The 19720-nt window shown below is 42.1% G+C and overlaps 1 protein-coding gene and 1 long non-coding RNA gene across 2 annotated transcripts; one reads left to right on the top strand and one right to left on the bottom strand.

The window, feature by feature from the left end:
• Positions 1-2758: 2758 nt before the first annotated feature.
• On the bottom strand, positions 2759-4826 carry id3 (inhibitor of DNA binding 3). Its single transcript, XM_023407431.2, has 3 exons — positions 4363-4826; positions 3936-4009; positions 2759-3534 (listed from the first exon to the last, which is right to left on the bottom strand). The coding sequence occupies exons 1-2, from the start codon at positions 4660-4662 to the stop codon at positions 3956-3958; spliced, it is 354 nt and encodes a 117-aa protein (XP_023263199.1). The 5' UTR covers positions 4663-4826; the 3' UTR covers positions 2759-3534; positions 3936-3955.
• Positions 4827-6802: 1976 nt separating this feature from the next.
• LOC147819064 (uncharacterized) lies at positions 6803-17893 on the top strand. The gene is made up of 3 exons (XR_015437318.1): positions 6803-7196; positions 11932-12032; positions 17384-17893. It is a non-coding gene; the product is annotated as an uncharacterized LOC147819064 (long non-coding RNA).
• Positions 17894-19720: the final 1827 nt, after the last annotated feature.

Below are 19720 nucleotides of genomic sequence, written 5' to 3'. Positions count from 1 at the left end.
TGATAATTGGATTCATTCAGTAGCACTCTTGCTTATTGGCTCAGAGGAGATATTGAAAGAAAACAACCCCTCCCCCATCCACAGCTACCACCCAAGCCATATGACTTGACACCCATTGGCCAAGGCAAAGAGGACTCCCAGCCAAAGCAAGCCTATTGTCATGCCTCTATTTGAACTATATTTCAAATTATTTCAAATCAAATTCAAATATACTCTGAATGCAAGATTAGTTCATTATATTTTATTCACTCAAGATAGTTCATGATGACTGTAAAGCATATACAAAAGGCTAAGGGGAGGGGGAGAGAAAAAGCTGACACAGTGAGCTGCTTTTTACACTTAGATAAGATTCTTTATTGTCTGTTGGTTAAGAAATTTGCCTTGTAGACATTGCAACATTAAGCAGATGGTAGAGACTAGAAATACTAACAGAAATGTCACAGTGATCTCCACATAATGCAACTCACACCATCTCCACCCTCCGTCTCATCCTCTTTCAAACTACACTACGAAATGCAGTACAACTCATTAGTGGTGTTTGCACAATCCATAAAAAGTTAGGGGTGTTCACACTTTCTCCCAATTCTGTGATCCCTTTTTGCAATGTCTCTGTACACTGCACCTGTCCTGAGTTATTTCAGTGTTGTCCCATGTTAATTTCCCTGCTAAAGTAGCACACGGAAGTTAATGGCATGAATTATTTTGAATAGATTTAAAGTTATACTGTTTAAAAAAAAATCTGTCTCACATGTTAAGTTATGTGGTGAAGTTTTTAATGCATGTTTTCCTTGTCTACTTAAAGAGACTGGGCTTGGTCAGGAGTAAGTGCTGTTATAGGCCTCCATATAAATAAGTTTGACCTAAGTGATCCTCATGACACCTGTGGGGCCAAAATATAAGTATATCAGTACAGTTTTGACACAATTTTTTGTATTCATATAATTATAATCATTATTAATTGAATGCTGTTTTCTAAACTGAAAAAAACCTTAATCGAGTTCACATTGGATTTAAATGGTGCAAAATAAATGTCTTGTGTGTTTAAAGTCATTGTAAGTATAGTGTGAATTACCTCACACTGGGGCTAGACAAATGTGCTTTCACATCAACACATATACGTAATGTCAATACTAATGCAGCTTCCTGTTTGACACATGCCAACATTTGTTCATGGTATGGCCGCACTGATTCTGAGCTGATTGTATGTAGCTCATGTGACTGATGAAATCCTTGGATTACATTTTAGCCTGAGTTGCTTTGTTCTTCACTTCATGCTTACTAATCACTGTGTGGTATCAAACCAATTTGGATTTGAAGCATGGCCAAAGCTTAGCGCTTACATCCTGGGATGTCATGAGGACAGAGTTGTTGCATCCTCGTCCAACACTCCCATCTTGTGGTGTAGACTGGTATCTCTTCTGCATTAATTTGGCCTCAACCATCATTACTGGTTCATTTTTATACTGTTTAAAAAAAACATAAATGATGCAGCCTGTTGTTTTAAGTCAGTCAAATCATATCCTAACAAAATGTGTGAAGTAGATAGAAAATAATGAACATGTGTTTAATTTGGTCGACTATAATAACCATGCGAAAAATTTAAATATATAATATAATGTTTATTATTGATTAATAGTGAGATTTCACACTATGCTATTGTCTGTAATTGTAATATACATTTGGGTGTTCATGATATATTGTCCTCTCATTTACGTTCTTAGGGTGAGTTCAACATTTCTTAACAATAAATTAATAAATGAATAAAAAAACAACTAAGTAATTATATAAAATATAGTCCACAAAGGTAGAATCTATTGCATACTGATATGATAGTTCACACCTTATCTTAATATCTGTTGAATGTACAGTAAGTTTGAACTTTCTTTGAGTCAATAACCTATTTTTACCACTAGATGGAGTTGTAACCTCATTATTTCCAGTATGCTGAAGGTTAGAATTGGGTCAACTGTTTGACAATTCAACATATTATTGTTTGGTTTGTTGTCTGTAAATAACAAGACAGGCTATAAAACCACAAAAGATTTCTCTATTGTTGCTGATTAACCAGATGAGGCACTGGTCATATGTGCCAACATTTAATGCCTGAAATCCCAGATGGATCCACAAGGTGGAGTAGTTTGTTCAACTTTTGAGACCAGCTAAGTACAGTAACATTAATTTCCAAAACTGTTAATTTATCATTAGACAGTTAATGTATGATTCCATGACTGAGGCTTCAAAATAGCTTCACTCCTACACATATTAGGCCTATAACAAGGTCTAGAAAAAGTATCCTTACAAGTAAAGTTGCATGAATGCTGCATTATAGATGGTGCTCCTCTGCTTCCATGGTCAAGACACCATATTCATACACATACTTCTCTGGTGTCATGGACGTAGAAATGAATTAGCCTAGAAAATCATGGTTTTTAAGATTTATGAATGGTCAGAAAGGTTGGTTTGTTGTTGGTTTATGATCACGTAATATCCTCTACTCTATACACTGTTTAGGAAGTTCAGCTGCTTCAAACTGCTGGTAACTTACTCTTTGGAAAAATAGAAGCTCTCACAGGAAACTCCCTTCGTTTGATTTCCAACCACTCAACCTCAAGATTCATCTGAAAACATCCTGTTGTATCAGCATTTCACCGTCATCCAAAGCCAAAAAGTCACGTCAGCATCACTTTTACCTTCTGAAGACGAGTAAGAGTTCATACTCATTCATTATTTCATATCAAATATACCATATCCGCCAAACTGTTTCACATCTTTTTTTTATTTCATTACATAAGAACATACATACAAAGCAAACTTTATAATAAAGAGTTTATGAAACTCACATCACATTGTCTGTAGAAATAACACAATCCCTACAAACTTTTACAATTAACTCTAGTATAGAGTTCTGATTATACCAAATTGACTCACACCTTACATACCCACAGCAGATATGTACACATTCGGATGAAGTTGTAACAGTCTCCAGATCATTGGAAAACAGATTTTTTTTTTTTTTTGGGATGGGGGTTGTGGGGGGTTTGGTGGGAATAATGCAGGGAAAATTATGTGAGATGATGTGACATATGATGGGTTCAGGATGGGTGTGAGTTTAACCCACGTAAAGTTTGTTTGGAATGCAACACAAAAAATAAAAGAAAATAAAACAACAATGTACCAATATTTCTACTTCTATCTATAGGGAATCCCAGGTTTCGTTGAGGAGGGCATACAAAGCCGCTTGCTTTCAGTTTCCAATCCTGGCTTCTGCTTTGGTGTGTTGATTTGTCTGTCCAGGGGCCAAAGAATGAGTCTCTGTTTTCTTGCTCATGCACTACTGTTGATCCCCACTCATCTAGGAAACAGTCCACTTTTTTCTGTCTTTTCTTTCTTTCTTTAAACCCTCCAACTCCCTCCTCCTCCTCCTCCTTCTTCTTCTTTTTCTTATTCTCCTTCTCTCCCAAATACCTATCCCACCCTTTCTGCCCCTCTTGTCCTCTTGCCCGGAGTGAAGTGGAGACATGTGTTTCCCTGCACCTGCATGGAGAGAAAGGAAGAAAAGTGAAGTCAGATCTCTCCCTCTCACCCTCCCTCCCTCCCTGCAGAGGGGAGCAGACAGACTGGCGCCTAGCATGGAACTTTCATTAACCCCAGGCAGATAGCAATGAATCCGCTACACATTCACTGGCCTGTCTAATTGGCAACCGTGCTGAATGTGGAGAGTAAGGAGACCTTCATGTCCCAGCACATCAATGCTCACACTATTCTCCCTGGTATTTAAGTTTATTTTTAATTTATTTCGTTTTGAAAGTCAAAACAAGACACTGTTGTAATCTGTTCTAAACCGTTAGAAGATGGGTCTCTCGAAGCACATTCATCTTGTGATTTTATTCATTTATGAAGATATTAAGATTGATCAGAAAAGGATAAATATGTACCATAATCTGTCATCCTCGTCCTAGTGGCACAACCGTCCTTCTTCTTTGGAGAAATTGCGAGCAAGGTCCGCAGTCTGAATGGAGAGCAGAGAGGAGAGAAGCAGTTTTAGACGCTGGCAACACCATTATTCTCATTGCATATAATCAGGAATAACTGTCTGTATGGGGTTGTAACATGGTTTCCCACGACATAACATATCAGACACACATTATCTGCCACTGCAGCGCAATATTCTACAATATTACTGACATACATCCGAGCGCTGACGGTGTTTCAAAGCTTGAGTGGAATAAACTTTACAAAAATCCCCAGAACCAGACTTTAACTTTAGGTCAGCGCAAAGATCCACAGAAGAATCGCTGCTAGTTCGTGTCAGTGTGTGACGACAAGCATCAGTCCACCGCGCAGCGGGCATCTCCTCCTCACCTTTATTGACAACACCATCTCCGGCGTGGCTGTGTCCTCCGCCTCCAGCGCGATCTGCAGGTCGAAGATGTAGTCGATGACATGCTGCAGGATCTCCACCTGGCTGACCGACTTGTTTTGCGGGATGCTCGGCACCAGCTCCTTCAGCTTGGAGTAGCAGTCGTTCATGTCGCACAGGGCGCTCACCGGCTCCTCCAGACACGAGTGTTTATTCCGGCTGATGGCGAGACTCTGCTCCGAAATACAGCACACGGCCTTGTAGCAGCTCCTCACCGAGCGGACGGGACTGATGGCTTTCATGGTGGAAACCGACGCGGAAAAACAACAACAACAACAACAACAACAACAAAAAAGACTCGGCTTGAAGTTTGAGTAGGAGTTGGCGATGGGTTTTTCTTCCTTGTTTCGATCTTCCTCTCACTGTCCTGGAAAGCTACAGTGCTCAACTGTGACAGCGGCGTAGCCTACAGAAAGGTTTTTATACACTGCGCGCCTGCTGACGCCCCCTTTCTCGCATCTCTCTCTGATTGGCCAGTGTAAAGAGAACGCCCATTCCCATTGGCTGATATCACCTTGTGGACGGGCTGGAAAGAATGAGGAAATTGGAATGGGATGCCTGAAGGGGATTGTCAATCAATTAGTTACCTCTTTCAGGTTGTTTTTATTTATGTGAAATAAATAGCAAAAGTCTTTTGAAACTAGAGCACAATTCAAGTTGCTGAGAATCCCCAGTTAAAAAAAGAGGAATAAGTTTAGTTCACAACAAGGAGAAACTATGAGAGAATGAACCTTCTGTTGTTTCTATTCCACTTCTACTTTCACAAATAGGCTAGTTATAAATCAAGAACATCACAACAATAAAAGTCTTCCACAGATAGATCACGTGACACTCTTCTCATAAAGCTGTCTCATTTGAAAAATGTCTTTTTTTTATTAGTTATCAATTAGTGTATATCCATATGTCTGTCTGTGTCAACCCCTTGAAAACCTGTCATCAAACTGAATCTCTTCAACACAAACGCAACCCATACCATATTATTTATTCCTATGAGCCTTTTTCACATTGCACAGCAGTGTGTGTTCTTATTTTAGGACACACTACCCAGAAACATGTACATACAAAAATAACAATATTGAAAATATGATATTTGTATAATATAGGTAAAAGGTCAGTGGGTAACCAAATTATTACTACATGAATTTATCACCAAAAACATGATATTATAATGATCAGTCAGCGGATATGTGTAAACCGACCGGTCATTTATGCTTTGGTCGCTTATATGTCTACACTAACAGCTTCAGTGCCTACGTGTAATACAGCTAATTTAAAATGTCTCTAACTCGCATAAGACTAAAGCTGTAAAGTCACTTTCTCCCATTCTTTAACCTCCTCGGATGAAAGTGTTTTATGAAAATTATATTTCAACATTTCCAAAAGTTGCTGCCTTTTAGTTTACATCAAAGCACGTCCCGTTCTGCTCCTATTTGGGTCTTATTTTCCCCTTTTCTCACAATCCTGTTTTGTGGAGGAATGCAGGCCTGAGCCAGCTGTGTGTCCTATCCCGGCCCAGCTGTGTTGATCTAACGCGCCAGTCCCAGACATGCTGGCGCCAGCCTCCCGACGTCATCCATTCACCCCGACGCGCACTCCTCTCTTTGGCAGACGGCCCGCCCTCCCCCGTCCACCACCAGAGGGGAGAGAAGCAGAGGCGCTCGGCGATCCCATTGGTTGTCCGGCTCTGTCACTCACGGTCACGGATCTACGCCCCCCACGCTTCCCTCCTCCCGTCTGCAGTTGTACTCAGAGAAATCTTTCCAAATACTCCTCAACTTGTGTAATGACGAATAAACCAACATGACCCGGAGACGAATGTCTTCATGAACAGTGACAGGAGAGCAGATTACAGTGCCTCTCCACAGTCAGGTTTATCAATATTAAAGCCATGACAAACCCAAGTCTCACTTTACACTGCCAAGTAATGTAGGTTTTGTACAGTCATCAGATGAAGAAAGTTGTTGCTCAACGGTTCGTGGGTGCCAGCCTGCGCCTGTTCATTTTGAAAACACTCAGGATTGAGGGATGGAACTATCTAGTTAAGGATAAACTGTATTCTAAGTTTGGCGAGGCTTTGGGGAAATTTCGACATTGTATTACCTCACAAACAACAAGAAGAGGGGGTAAACTGTAACAAACAATTTCAAGATGATGAGTAAGTCAGCACATTCACATTCTTATCTCCATTCTGGACACATTTGTGCGTAAATACGCAAAGCTGGAGATATCCTCCCCATTAATGCAGAGGTTTAACAGATGTTCAAGTCACACTGTCTTCTTCCTGGCAACCCCCCCACCCACTCACCCCACACATGACAAGCCACTCAGCGACCTCACTTTACAGCAAACCACAGTATTGAACCGTGAGACAGGACTTCGCTCCAGAACTATTTTAGAGATATATTATGTGACTGGTGTAGAGTATCCAAACAAGACTTTGACCTCAAATATCTTTCTTAAATATGTCACGGGGAGGACAAATATTGTCCTAAATTTCCCAGGTCTGGTGGGAAAATAATTGTTTGTATTAGCTGACTGAGCAAACTGCTGGGGCAAGAATTGGGCAGAATAGATGAGGCGTTTGGGATTACAGGCCTCCACAGGAACAGAATAAACATTATCCAATTTGTTTTTGATGATCCACAGAAAGAGCTGCCTCTGAATTCACAGTAATTTTTAGGAACCAGGAGCTATTTCTAGGATATCAAAAAATGCCAGCAGAGTATTTTCCTCTGATACCCATGACAGCGCTTGTCTGCAGATTCCAGAGCTCCCGGTGCGTAAATCTGTGCCACACACACACACACACACACACACACACACACACACACACACACACACACACATACACACACACACTGCTGTGTCTGGGCAGGGATCAGGTGCTTGTCGGAAAGGCCCCGGACACAATCGGGTCTCTCTTTCAATGGATGGGAGAATTCCGAGCCTGGCGTCAGTGAGTCTGCCTCTCTCCCCGCCTTCCCTCTCCCTCTCCCCGCTCCTCCGTGCAGCTGGACGCAGACAATCAAGCCATCAACAATCGCCATGCATAATTAGCAGCGCCCCCTCTTCTCTTCTCCTCTCTCCTTCTCTCCCTCTCTCTCTTTCTCTCTCTTTCTCTCTCTGTCTCTCAATTAAATTTCAATCCACTATATTTTTTATTAACAACCAAATACAACCAAGGAAGGGGGGGGAGAAATACTATCACATAATAATAAGCCAGAACATCTGTTCCACTTCTATGACTGAATGCGTTTCCATTCCTGAAGGATCTGAATCTGCCCCCTCCACTCATCTTTACCTATCAAAGCACCTTCTCTCAACATAAACAAAGTGTCTCTTTTTTTGTGTGGTAAGAAGAGCACAGGGTGTAGAGTAATGAGGGTCATCTTGTGAGATGAGAGGGAGGGAGGGAGGGAGGAAGGGAGGGAGGAAGGGAGGGAGGGGGACCAGAGAGACAGAGGGGGTAAACCACCACAGTGTCATGTGGAACAGCAGTGTTGTATACAGAAGGCTATCTTTTATTATCCACAAGTGCAGGCCCATCTTAGAGGGATAATTAAGTGTCAAGAAACAGTGAAACTTCATCTGGCTGTGTGTGTGTGTGTGTGTGTGTGTGTGTGTGTGTGTGTGTGTGTGTGTGTCACTCAGGATACCTCCTCCTCCTCCTCCTCTGCTCCCTGTTTTCACTCTGTTCTTCATCAAAGACGCTTCAGTCGTCTCCATCAGCTTTGAACAGCCTACAGATCCCAAGCTTTTGTCCCTAGTGACCCAGGCAGTGACATGACATTTTATGCACATTGTTCATTTGTGCTGCTCACTTGTTATTTATGTTAGAGTGTCTTGTTCAAGCCTGTGCGCCATTATTTATTCATTCACTCATCTTGCTTGATTGCTTGAGTGTCAAGGCACCTTATGTATCAAGACGGAAACCTACCCACACACTTCATTAACTGATTCAGTAAATCACCCACTACGTGTCCACTGTGGGCGGTAGGCGGCATGACGAGCTCTATACGTGACAGGATCAGGATTGTTCCATCACCGCTTCTGTGGCTGTTAATGCTAAAATACACTGGACAGCTCTTAACACAGGTGTTATTGTATTCAAATTCATCTTTACATGGTTTGCATTAGGGTATGACAGCTCAGACCAATTCTGGTGATGTAAACACACAATAAACACAAATGACTTCCTAACTTCCAGTCATAGCTGGTTACAGTTTATTTGCCAATGCAAAACAATCAGGAATATGGCTTTAGGCTGTAGCTACATGTGCTGCGCTAATAAGTAACCAAACAGAAAGGCCTTTTCTCTGTCATTGTTTGAGCAAAAGCTTGAATTTCTCCTTTGCAGAAGTGGCAAAATCCCTTCACGTGTAATCAACAGTGATGCGTTAAAGGCCATTTATCCATCCCAAGGAGTACTATAGAGTTGCATAATGTCTTTGGTTGGGGGGGGGCTTTGTCAGGTCTGAGGAAATAACACTGATGATGCCATAGAGATGTTGACAGAGTTATTCTAGCATGAACTTGAGATTCTTTTTTTCAAATTTTTTTTAAAGTCTGCGTTACAAACTGAGGGTGTGGAGTTTGAAAAGCGTGGGCGCTTGTCAGGCAGAAAATATACTGTACAACAACAATATGCTTCCAAATTGTATTATGGGAATGGTAGGATTTGGTAGTTTTGGAGCTTTACCCTCTGTTGTATCAGTTTTGATAATTATTCCAGTTCTCCAGTGTGTCCCTTTAAGATGCATTCAAATGTCAGGTGTACCGTCTGTCTCAAATGGATCCAAACAGAATATGGATGAGCACACAAAGTGTGAACAGGGATCGTGTATCTCTGTTTAGCCACCAAACAAGAATGACTTTAAATAATAATACAGTGAAGTCAGTAACTTTAGACTATAATTTAACAATACTGCGGCTGCACATTGTGGGAACTGTGCTGTTGCCAGTATCATGTTGTCAAGTGGCTCTGCTCATGTCCTTGGGTGTGAATATTTTACTGCTCTCTCCATGCAAGAATAAATTGTGGCAAATGCAACTGTATAGCAGGTGGGCCATAAAGCCCATGGTCACCACATAGGGCCAAAACAAGCTGACTATAATACTCAGTGTGACTGGGCAAGTGGAGAAGCTGCCAGCTGCTGGTCACACCATTGTTTTGTCGTTTTCATCGACCCTGACTGGAACAGTCCGTTTATTCTGCAGCTATTCCAATGTGGATAAACATCTGGCTTTGTGTAAGCACAGTTAAGGTCAGACTTGGTGATCGTGGTTGGGGCCAGTTGGTGTAGGCGAGGGTGATCTGATTAGTCATAACACCTTCCATCAATCCTCTCAAACAAAATGCAGAAAGGGTCTGGATTAGAATTATGAATGTTCTTCTTTGACAAACAAATTATAATGTATTACATTCAGAAACGACCTATCATCTTACATCCAGCCCTATAGCGCATGTTGTCAGACCATATTGAGTAGACAGACTTGGACTGACTTACAGCTACTCCAGAGCTGACACTGAATTTGTAGTCTAACATTGGATGACCATTAATGGAAGCACTGCAGGCACTAATCTCTCTTCAAAAACAATTCCTCTGTTTTCAAAACTGCAAATAAACACCAGAACGAGAGTCTGCGGACAGCATGGAGACAAACTGGCTCCACACCCAGTCTTGGCCTCTATCAGCGTGGAGCTGCATGCTTAAATTTGAACCAAAATCAAGACCTATGCAACAATTTGCAGATGACTACCAGATGATGACCATAATAATTGCAAATACTCTTGTGTCATTGCTGCTCTTACGCTTGTTTTGCCAGCGGGACATTTTGTGGTGAATACACTTTAAACTCATTTGACCTAGACTGTCTTGTAATTAAGGACTGTCTGGGCCTATACTTTGTAAGACCCCACACAGACTGTTGCTTGTACATTGCTTTAGAGATGCAGAGTGTTTGGCTGCTGAACTGCCCCGTCATAGAACGCTGTGAGGAAAAAAGTGCTGCAGATAGATCCGTTGGATGGAGAAGAAGTTGTGGTGAAAGGAGACGACTAGAATGGAAATAAGCTGATCCCAAGATTTTTGACCAATTGTAATGGTGTATAAAATTGCAGTGAACGAGGTTGGGTGAAATGTTACGTTTGGCTGGCCAGCCTGAGTACCCCGAGGTGATCAAGAAGGGAGGGCGGGTGGCTGGGGGCTGGGGGGTGGTGGTGGATAGAAACAGAGATAGAAGCAAGAAATTTGCACGAGTCTGATGAAAACAACAAGGTGAGAGAGGCAGAGAACACATTACTGTGGAAAATGACTGTGAGAGAGACTTGAGGACAAGTGGCAGAAAGAAGAAAGAGACACTCAGACGGCAAAAGAAAGAGGGATTGAGAGAAGAGGAAGATGCAGAGGAGCCTGACGCTATGGCTGCTGCTGCAGGGGATCAGCTGGTCAGGCTTCACACAGACACACAGACAGAGGCCATTAGGTCCCTGGTGGGTATCTCTGCACCTGTGTGTGTGTGTGTGTGTGTGTGTGTGTGTGTGTGTGTGTGTGTCATGTGTTTCTAGGTCAAGTAGGTCCCTGAAATCTAAGATGAGCCGCAGCAGTGACTTTCTCCTTCTGTCACTGTCTTTTAACACTTCTTCTTTCCTCTGTTCCCCACCCCCCTTCACACACACAAACACACACACACACACACACACACACACACACACACACACACACACATGCATACGCACAAGCACGCACACACACACATGCACACACACACACACACACACACACACACACACACTTACCACCCCTCCTTGTCTCTCCTGCCTCTTCCTTGGACTGCTAATGAATTGAAACGGTGGGGATTGGGACGTGATACACAGCTGATTCTCCCTGCTCCCACACACTCAGACACACACACTTACCCCTTCCCTAATCTGGGTCAGCGGTGCCCCTCTTGGTCACCCCTGGTGGAGCCCTCCAGACGGAGGGGGCAGAGTGGGAGCAGAGAGGTCTGGGCTCTTAGTGACCTGATTAAAAGCTCTTCCACAGACTACTGAGCTCCATAACTTATCAAACACAACACACACCCCGGCCTTGCTACTGGACTCTCTCTCACTCTGTCTGGCTGTCATATACTTGTCTGCTCGCATGTATTCCCATTTACAGTGATTTATATTCTCTAATGAGTGTTTTCTCTTCAACCCCCCCCATCCCCTCTCATACACACTAACATACCCTCTTCCTCTGAGGTGGCTATAATCAGGGTGCGGTGATGTGCACAGCATCATGGGATGGACATAAGGACTCAGGGAAAATGGACACTCTGCCAGCTGGTCAGCTGTGCATTGCCATGTTCAGCCTGGCATTATGGAGCAGGTTTTAATTGGGCTTTGTGTGTGAAACCATCATCAACACAACACGTCACTAAGATTGTAATGGTCTGCTGTGTTTGTCTTTGGCTGTGGGAGGTTTCAAACTTATTGCTGTTCTTGTTCTGTCTATGAACCATTTTAGGACACAACCCAGAGATGAAGAGACCATCCTCCCACTCTGTGACCCATTTCAGATTAGTTACTGCTTATGAGCAGGGCTAAGCAAAAATCCTTTAAAACCTGGTAAGTATTGTTTCTGAGAATAAAAGCTGAAGTAACATAACTATGAGTCACTCCTAAACACTACCAGGAAATGCCTATATCTGCTTAGCCGTGTCTGCTCTGTGTGTATTGTATTATGGACATTTCCTGCGAACATTCTCTGGCTACTCTGTAATTTACTGGAAATATCCTTGTGCCACTAAGTTAAGCGTCTGGCCAAAGTGGAGGGTCAAAGCCGCTCAAAGATTTCTAAAAATGTCGCTTCCTCCAAATCCTCCAGAATGGCCAAAAGAGGAACATGGCGTTTGAGAGGCAGTTCTCACAAACTGGAAGCACTTAGGCTTAAAAAAGAGAGGAATTTCATTTATATGGCATGGAAAAGAAAGATTAAAGATGCGGAAATTCAAACAAAATGGATAAGAAAAGATACATTAAAGGGTTGGTTCACCCGAATGATAAACAAGAAGACTAGGTCAAAACCGAGTATGTGACTGGACTGCGTATGGTCAATGCATGAAATTGAGGAAACAACTGACATTGTGTTATTTTAGCATTCTGCCTAGTGTCATCCAGTCTCAGTACAGTTTCTTTTTGCTTCTCTCCTGCCCTCTGTGCTTACGTCTACAGTATTTTATTACACCAAATTTTCCAATGAAGCTATTCTCATTTACATGTTTTTCCGTTTCTGTTGTCAGACAATGGAACAAGTATGAAATAGGGACTGAAACACAGCCCATTAGGACTGCATGTTAACCAGCAGCCACTTCCAAGCTGCTGCTGTCCTGCTGCTGAAATCCTGATTTTGTAACTGTGACCTCGTCTGAGTAAATCACCACATACATAAGTTAAAGACAATGGCTATGCTGTAATTTCAGCTATTGTAATATCAGCTAGCTCCAGAATATCGTAGTCCCTAAATCTAGTGACAAATGCGTTAGGTTGTCATCGCTGCAGGCTGTAAAAGCCCCCCTTATAGAAAGTGTTTGTGCCAATTCATTTCGAAAGAGCAACAAATGGGGAGACTCGCACACTAGGCCGGCTGACCAATGGTGTAACTTCATGACTCAGTCATGTGGCATTCAGCGGACTAATGGTGTAATTTGTTCAATCAAATCTATCACTCAGTCAGTCAGTCTGTAATGAAGATTTGTGTTTATGGGGCTGTCCCCACCGTTGGCCTTATTTAGCTTATAGCACGCAGTCATGGAGATAGTTTTGGTTTGCTTTGTCCAGTTGTCTCACAGACCTCCACCCCAGTGAAATTGAGATGAATGAAATTTAATTTGTGGTGCTCACAGCACAAGAATTCAACAACAATGTGTCTTTCCAGAATCAGCGCTCTCCTTTCTCTGGATAATCCACAAAACTTGCTCTCAACAACTTCTTAGTTTTGAAAGGAACTACAGAAGCGCTTATGAAATCTGTTCGCGAGGACTGTGGATTAACCAAAGTAACCAGGATATTTTTTGATGCTGTAAACACCACTAACAAAATGGTGATTTGCTTTCATTTGAATTGGAGTGGAGACAATGGATGGTGTCCTGGTGGATGAGTGGTTTAAGTTTTTTGTGTTCAGAACAATGGTACCACTTTAAAAACGCAGCTCACTCAATCATTTCAATTAAGCACTGTATTTCACAACTGAGACTTTAACCACAAACCACTGTGTTGATAGTCACCTGCACGTGCACATTCCAGGTATCATGTAACATTACAATGTACAATGTCATTTTACTGTTTTCCATGTAATTGTCACAGTGGAGGACAAAATTTATTTTGCAGTTACAACAGCAGCTTCTCATAGTATCATTACCCACTGTGCGGTGTTTTGGCCTGCGATAAGTCGTCACACTCATGGATAAATTACTTAATCTGGCCGTCCTAGATCATATTTTATATTCAACATACCTACACCAGTGCAACCACTTGCAATTTTCTTTCTTGTTGCAGTGCTATTTTCAGTTTGTACACAGTTAGACACCTACGTCTTTACTACTTCAGTTCAAGGAAGGAAATGTTGTCACATGTCATCCCCCACTCTCTTTGTTTTCCATCTTTCTAATATACTGTTATACTATCTAAATAAAGGCGACACCAAAAAACAATAATAATAAAAAAAAAAATCTCCGAAATGAGGATCTAAAAACCTTGGCAGAAGAAACCAAAGTAATCTGTATTGTAGGATAGAAGTTCTTGATTTTTAACTCAGCAGGGACAGAGAAACAGTAAAGGCAGAGATAAAGACCACTGGTTCCAGCTGATGACCCGAACACAGTGATCAGATAAAGACGAGCTCTTCAAACACCACTGATAAGCTTCACAGTGAGGGACGCAGAGCAACTCCTTTGGCCAAAACAAGAGATAGGCCTGACAAAGCCTGATCTACGGTTTATGGGAGGTGAGAATTGGTCTTAAACTGATAGAAATCACCATGTCTCTGCATTGTATTGTATTGTAAGTTGTTTTTTCCATGTGGGTTTTTTGTTGAGCGTCAGCACAAACTAAAGGTGTGGAGGCTTCTGTCAAGATGGGACTTCACCTTTATCTAATCAGTGGTAATACAGTCAACAGTGGCATTTTGTAACTGAATAGGCCTCAGCCTAATGTGACAGACAAGCTATGACAATGTTAGCGGTCAATGAAATTGGTGTGTGTGTGTGTGTATGTGTGTGTGTGTGTGTGTGTGTGTTGATTCACATCACAACAGCCCTATAATGACTGTTTAACAACCCAAGCAGTGCTCACCTGTGTCAACGTGTTGAGTGACTGAGTTAATTATTGTCCTCCAGACGTCTGCGAGGGCTCAGAGAGACAGAGAGATTACAGAGGACAAACCGAAGATTAGATAAACAGAGATGCTACTTTTCTTCTCAGCTGCAAGACCAATCGATCGCAAGATTTCAGTTCCATTCTGTGTTGTTTCAATATCAGATAAGCAAATGCATCAGTGCAGTTATTCACGCCTGTTTAAGATAATGCTCATAAATGACTTTTCTGTTCGCGCCAGATGTGTGCCCCCCTTGTTAGGGAGGCAGATGATTCCACCCTCCCCGACCAACAACAACACTCCAATGTTAGGCTAACCTCCTGGTGACTTTACCGCAGCATCTGGCAAACGTTAGGCTTCACCTAAACCCACCGTTTAAGCTGTAATATGAGCAGCACTCTTACAGATGCGGCTTCAGTAGGCAAAGCTTCATGTGAGTGTGTGTATGTGGATGTGTGTGTGTGTGCAATCGTGTCTCTACTCTTGCATCTGTGCGTTCTCTGGGCTCAGCCCTGCTTGCAGGGTTTTAAAAAAGACAATTGCTCAGTTCAGGATGGGAACCAAAGAAGCCGGTGCAGGCACAGCAGGGGAGCCCTTTTCACAGCGCACACAATAACCACCCAGCCCCAGAGAACACAGTGCCTGGCTTGCCTTGTGAACACACAGCAGTGACAGTGTGCAGCGCACGTGGTCGAGACGGGTCTGTATGTCCTTTTGTTAGCAGCGACTGATAAGTGAAAAAAAAAAAAAAAAAAAAGAAGCAAAAACAGACAAGACCTGTAAGACAATAATACCACACTCCGTGCACAGCTGGCATATTTTCTGAGAAGCTATTTCCTGTAAAAATTCTGACACGGGAATAATGATGGCTTTGATTGGGCCCCAGTTAATGGGAGGCACTTCCTGTTTCTTTGTATTGGTTTCATTGTGAGGCGATGGGGTGGGAGGGGGAGGAGCGGGCGAGGCAGGGTTTGAGGGAAACAGCTGCTGGAGATGACACAGTCAAGAACATCCCTGTGACCCCCCACCCCTGCAGACACACACCCACACACACGCACACCCACACACACACACACACACGCACACACGCACACACACACACATGCACACACACTATCACCTCTTGCTTTGGTAACTTTGGTTGCAATCTAATTTCCCCTTCTCCTCCTAACTACCAGTGTGAGTTGAACCAGTGAAGACATCCTATTCACAAAGTCAGGACGCGAGCGTGAAACATCTCTACTCTCAATTCTCAGAAGAAATGTTACTCAGAGATCAGCTTTCAAGGCATCTTAAAATTCAAAAACAGGACACTTAAATCAGTCACTGTGGCCTGTCACATCTGGTCTCTTGTCCTATACCCAATGAGAATGTGTAGATTAGCATGGCTCTGATCAGACAACAGAGGGATAACACCTACTGCACGCAATTACAAGAAACTAGGGTCAAACTAATTCCCCAAATAACTGCGAGCATTTTCTTTTAGCTTGAAGACAAGATAGATGGGGTTTATTTCAACAGCTCCATTCAGAGTCTGGGTTAAAATGTTGACTATTACTCTAGTATTTCCTGCGATTGTCTTCATGTTCAAGCAGATGCTCTATTGGGTTATATGTCACAAATTTCCCACCAGAGGAGCATTATGAAAAACTACACAAAACTTTTGAGAACCCTGGTATGAATGAGTTGCCACAACAAAACTGTGAACAATTAAGCAGCGGGATACTGAAAAGTTTCAACAGCGGTGAAGTTTTTATTTTTTTTAATCTCATATAAAATCAGCTGCTAAACCAAATATAGATCTACTTTTGAAACCAGAGTGGTATTTTTTTTGGAGTTTAAAAAAAGCAGTCATGAAATGTGAAAAGGTTTGGGTTTGCGATGTCTGTGTTGTTTACACATTTCTAAGGGAAGTCTCACTTGTTATCTGTAAAGGAAAGTCTGTGGTTCTCGAGTTAATTGCTGCAAAAGCAGATGTTAGTTGCATTTATACTTCTGTCAGAAAACCTGACGCACACTTTGGTTTGCACAACAATTATAATTCTGACAATTTGCAAAGACACTCTCCACTCACATGCAGGTACTGGAATGCACACACATAAACACACATACACACGCACGCACACACACACACACACACACACACACACACACACACACACACACACACACACTTATTGCTTATATGCATACACACCCGTGTTTTCTATCTGAGTGAGGTTTTCCATTAGTGTTTTTGCAGAGATCACAGGTTTGTGCTGTTTCCTGCCACACAGTGCTTAGCCACAGAAGCTAACCAGTGTTCATGCTTTCTCTGCTCTGCATTGAAGATGATCACTGGAAAATCATCAGCACAACACACACATACACACACACACACATACCTACCACAAACACAGATGTATGAACGCAAACACAGTTACTGTTCAGGTCTGTTTTGCATTGATATTATCTCAGGAAAGGATGAATATATAATGTTTAACCCCGTCGGAAAAAAAAATCTCCTTTTCAAACTCTTGTCATAAAGAATCGTTCTCCTCTTATTTCTCCATCCTTCTTATCTCTTATTTTCATTTTGCTGCTTTTGTCTTTGTTGCTTTGCCAGTCTCTGAGGAGGGCTGATGTGAGCTCCAGATGTTGAAGTAGACTGGCTGGAGACAGAGACTGCAGCGGGCTTTCCCATACCTCCTTCCTCTCATCTCAAGCCTGTAATACCTGATATTTTGGTGTTTTGTTGGTTCTTTCGGCTCCTGCGTTCCTCAGGCGGTGGCTCACTTTTGCCGTATTCTAAGCCCACATCCGTCTACAAGGATACAAATACGTTTAAAAGAATTGTTTGATATTTATGGAAATATGTTTTATTTGCTAGGATAGGATTAGATGAGAAGTTCTATAACACTCTCATGTTTGTGCATTATGTAAGGGTTTAACAAAGGAGGCGATTAGCTTAGCTTAGCATAAAGACTGAACGCAGGGGGAAACAGCTAGCCTGGCTCTCTGTTTGAAGCTCAAAAACAGACCTACTTTGTTGAGTTTACATGCTCCGATGGTGCTAATTTTGTTTCAGTGGTTTGTTAATTCTGTCTTTAAAAGTCAATAAAAGTTTAATACCCCATTTCTTTTGTTTTTTTTTAACAATTCCTTGGTTTGTTTTATCTAATTTCTATTTGCTTGTTTTTGTGCTGAATTTACTCTTCAGTGAATATTTGTAAGGTTTGTCTTGTGTTGCATTGTGCTCTTCATGTGTTGGAAAAGTTAAATAAAACTTGAATTCTGAAAAATACACCTCCATCACTCAGCATACAGACGTGGTAGTTGTATCAACTTTGTCATCTCACTCATGGCAAGAATAAGCGTGTTTCACAAAATGCTGAACTATTCCTTTAAATACCTACGCACCTACCTAAGCCAAACTACGCCTCTCATTGTGTTTATATTAATCACACAGGTGCTAAGACGAATGTTTGTTTCTCCCAGTATAACCTGGTTGTATCAATGGCACCATCATCAATATAATTATCTGCATGAATAAAGCGCGTAGTTGCCACCCACAGTGTTTAGTGTCTCTCTTCAGTAGTTGTTGAGACTAGTCTCTCCTCGCTTAACAACAAGCTTCTGCCACATGAGCTCTCTCTCTCTTTCTCAGTTTCAAAACAAATGTTGAAGCTGTCGTCTTCGCATGAGGCCTTACGGGTTGGGTCGTGGGGGTCATCTACCCTCTAAAGATACTATCTCTGTGAGCATCCATCCATCACTGTGGATACGACGTCACCTTCCTCACCTCTCGTCCCATACCGTCCCTCCTCCTCCTCCGTCGTCATCCATTTAGGTACTGTGTTCGCTCACTCCCTCTCCCCCTTTGACCTCCTGGCTGGTGCTTCCTTCAAAGGACACATTGATCACCGACAGACACAGATAGACATGTTGAGGGAGCTGAGGTGGTTCCTGTGTGCGTGTGTCTGTGCAGCAGCAGGGGTCACACCATGAAATTAGGCTGCATGCCAGGGCTAATTGAACTCAGTGGTTACTAACGTGCATCGTTCACTGTGCACGTTACTTTGCATATCTTAATTCGCTGATAAGATTGTGTGCGTTAGAAGTAATTCGGAGTAAAAATAACAAACTGAAAAAACGAAGCAGCTGCTGTTAGATAAAAGGAGGGAAGAGGCGAGTTAAGTGGTTTTAAGTGTTATTGCTTTACATTATGGGAAAAGACTGCAGCTTTCACAGTTTGCTGCCATAAAAACCACTGAAACACGGCGATTTGATCTAAGCATGACTGCCTGGCTGTTGCTGGTGATAGTACAGGAGGTACAGAATTTGTTGCAGCTTGTCATTAAACAAACCCTAGTTTATACAGTATGTACACATAAAAAAAAAAGGCCATGGCAAATATTAGTAAATCCTTGTCAAGGACATAGGAACAAACATAGAAGGTAAAAAACCCAAATGAAAAATTTCACATTGATCTCAAGACTGCTCTCAGGCAGCTGTCCCCCCTGATGTCTTGGCTGTTGAACACATATAAGAGACCACAAATACTCTCTAACTCAATTTCATATACTTGACACTCTCAAAATAGAGTGTCCTCATTATCTTTACAGCCACATGAAGAAATGCCAACTGCCAAACCAAGTCCACTCGCACAAAAAAATTGTCTATTCAAAGGTCACATTAGGTAGCGATTGGGCATTTTGAAATAGCTGCTAAATCCACTTTGCTGGACGCTAATGTGCAATGCATTAGCCCGGTCACTTCTAGGCAATAAAGACTTGTTCTATTTCACCTGCCGTGACCCAACATCTCCTGAATATTATTAGGGAGCAACTATTCTGGATTTCCTGCCAGAATTAGAAAACAGAGAATAAGGTCACACTTAGTAGTTCACACACTTCTTATCAAGAACTTACACTATGTCTCATTTTAACTGGTGTGAAACAGC

Source organism: Seriola lalandi, unplaced genomic scaffold, assembly GCF_002814215.2.
Source record: "Seriola lalandi dorsalis isolate HSWRI2012SDOR001 ecotype SW California unplaced genomic scaffold, Sedor1 jcf7180002054335, whole genome shotgun sequence".
Lineage (NCBI taxonomy): Eukaryota > Metazoa > Chordata > Actinopteri > Carangiformes > Carangidae > Seriola > Seriola lalandi.
Note: the sequence above shows the minus strand (reverse complement) of the source record. Positions and strands in the feature narration are given on the sequence as shown.

Bases quoted from the DNA above. Each gene is read 5' to 3' on its own strand.
- id3 (XM_023407431.2), bottom strand. From the start codon at position 4,662: ATGAAAGCCATCAGTCCCGTCCGCTCGGTGAGGAGCTGCTACAAGGCC. The intron at 4,010-4,362 runs GTGAGGAGGAGA...CTCTCCATTCAG, and splicing joins AGATGGTGTTGTCAATAAAG to ACTGCGGACCTTGCTCGCAA.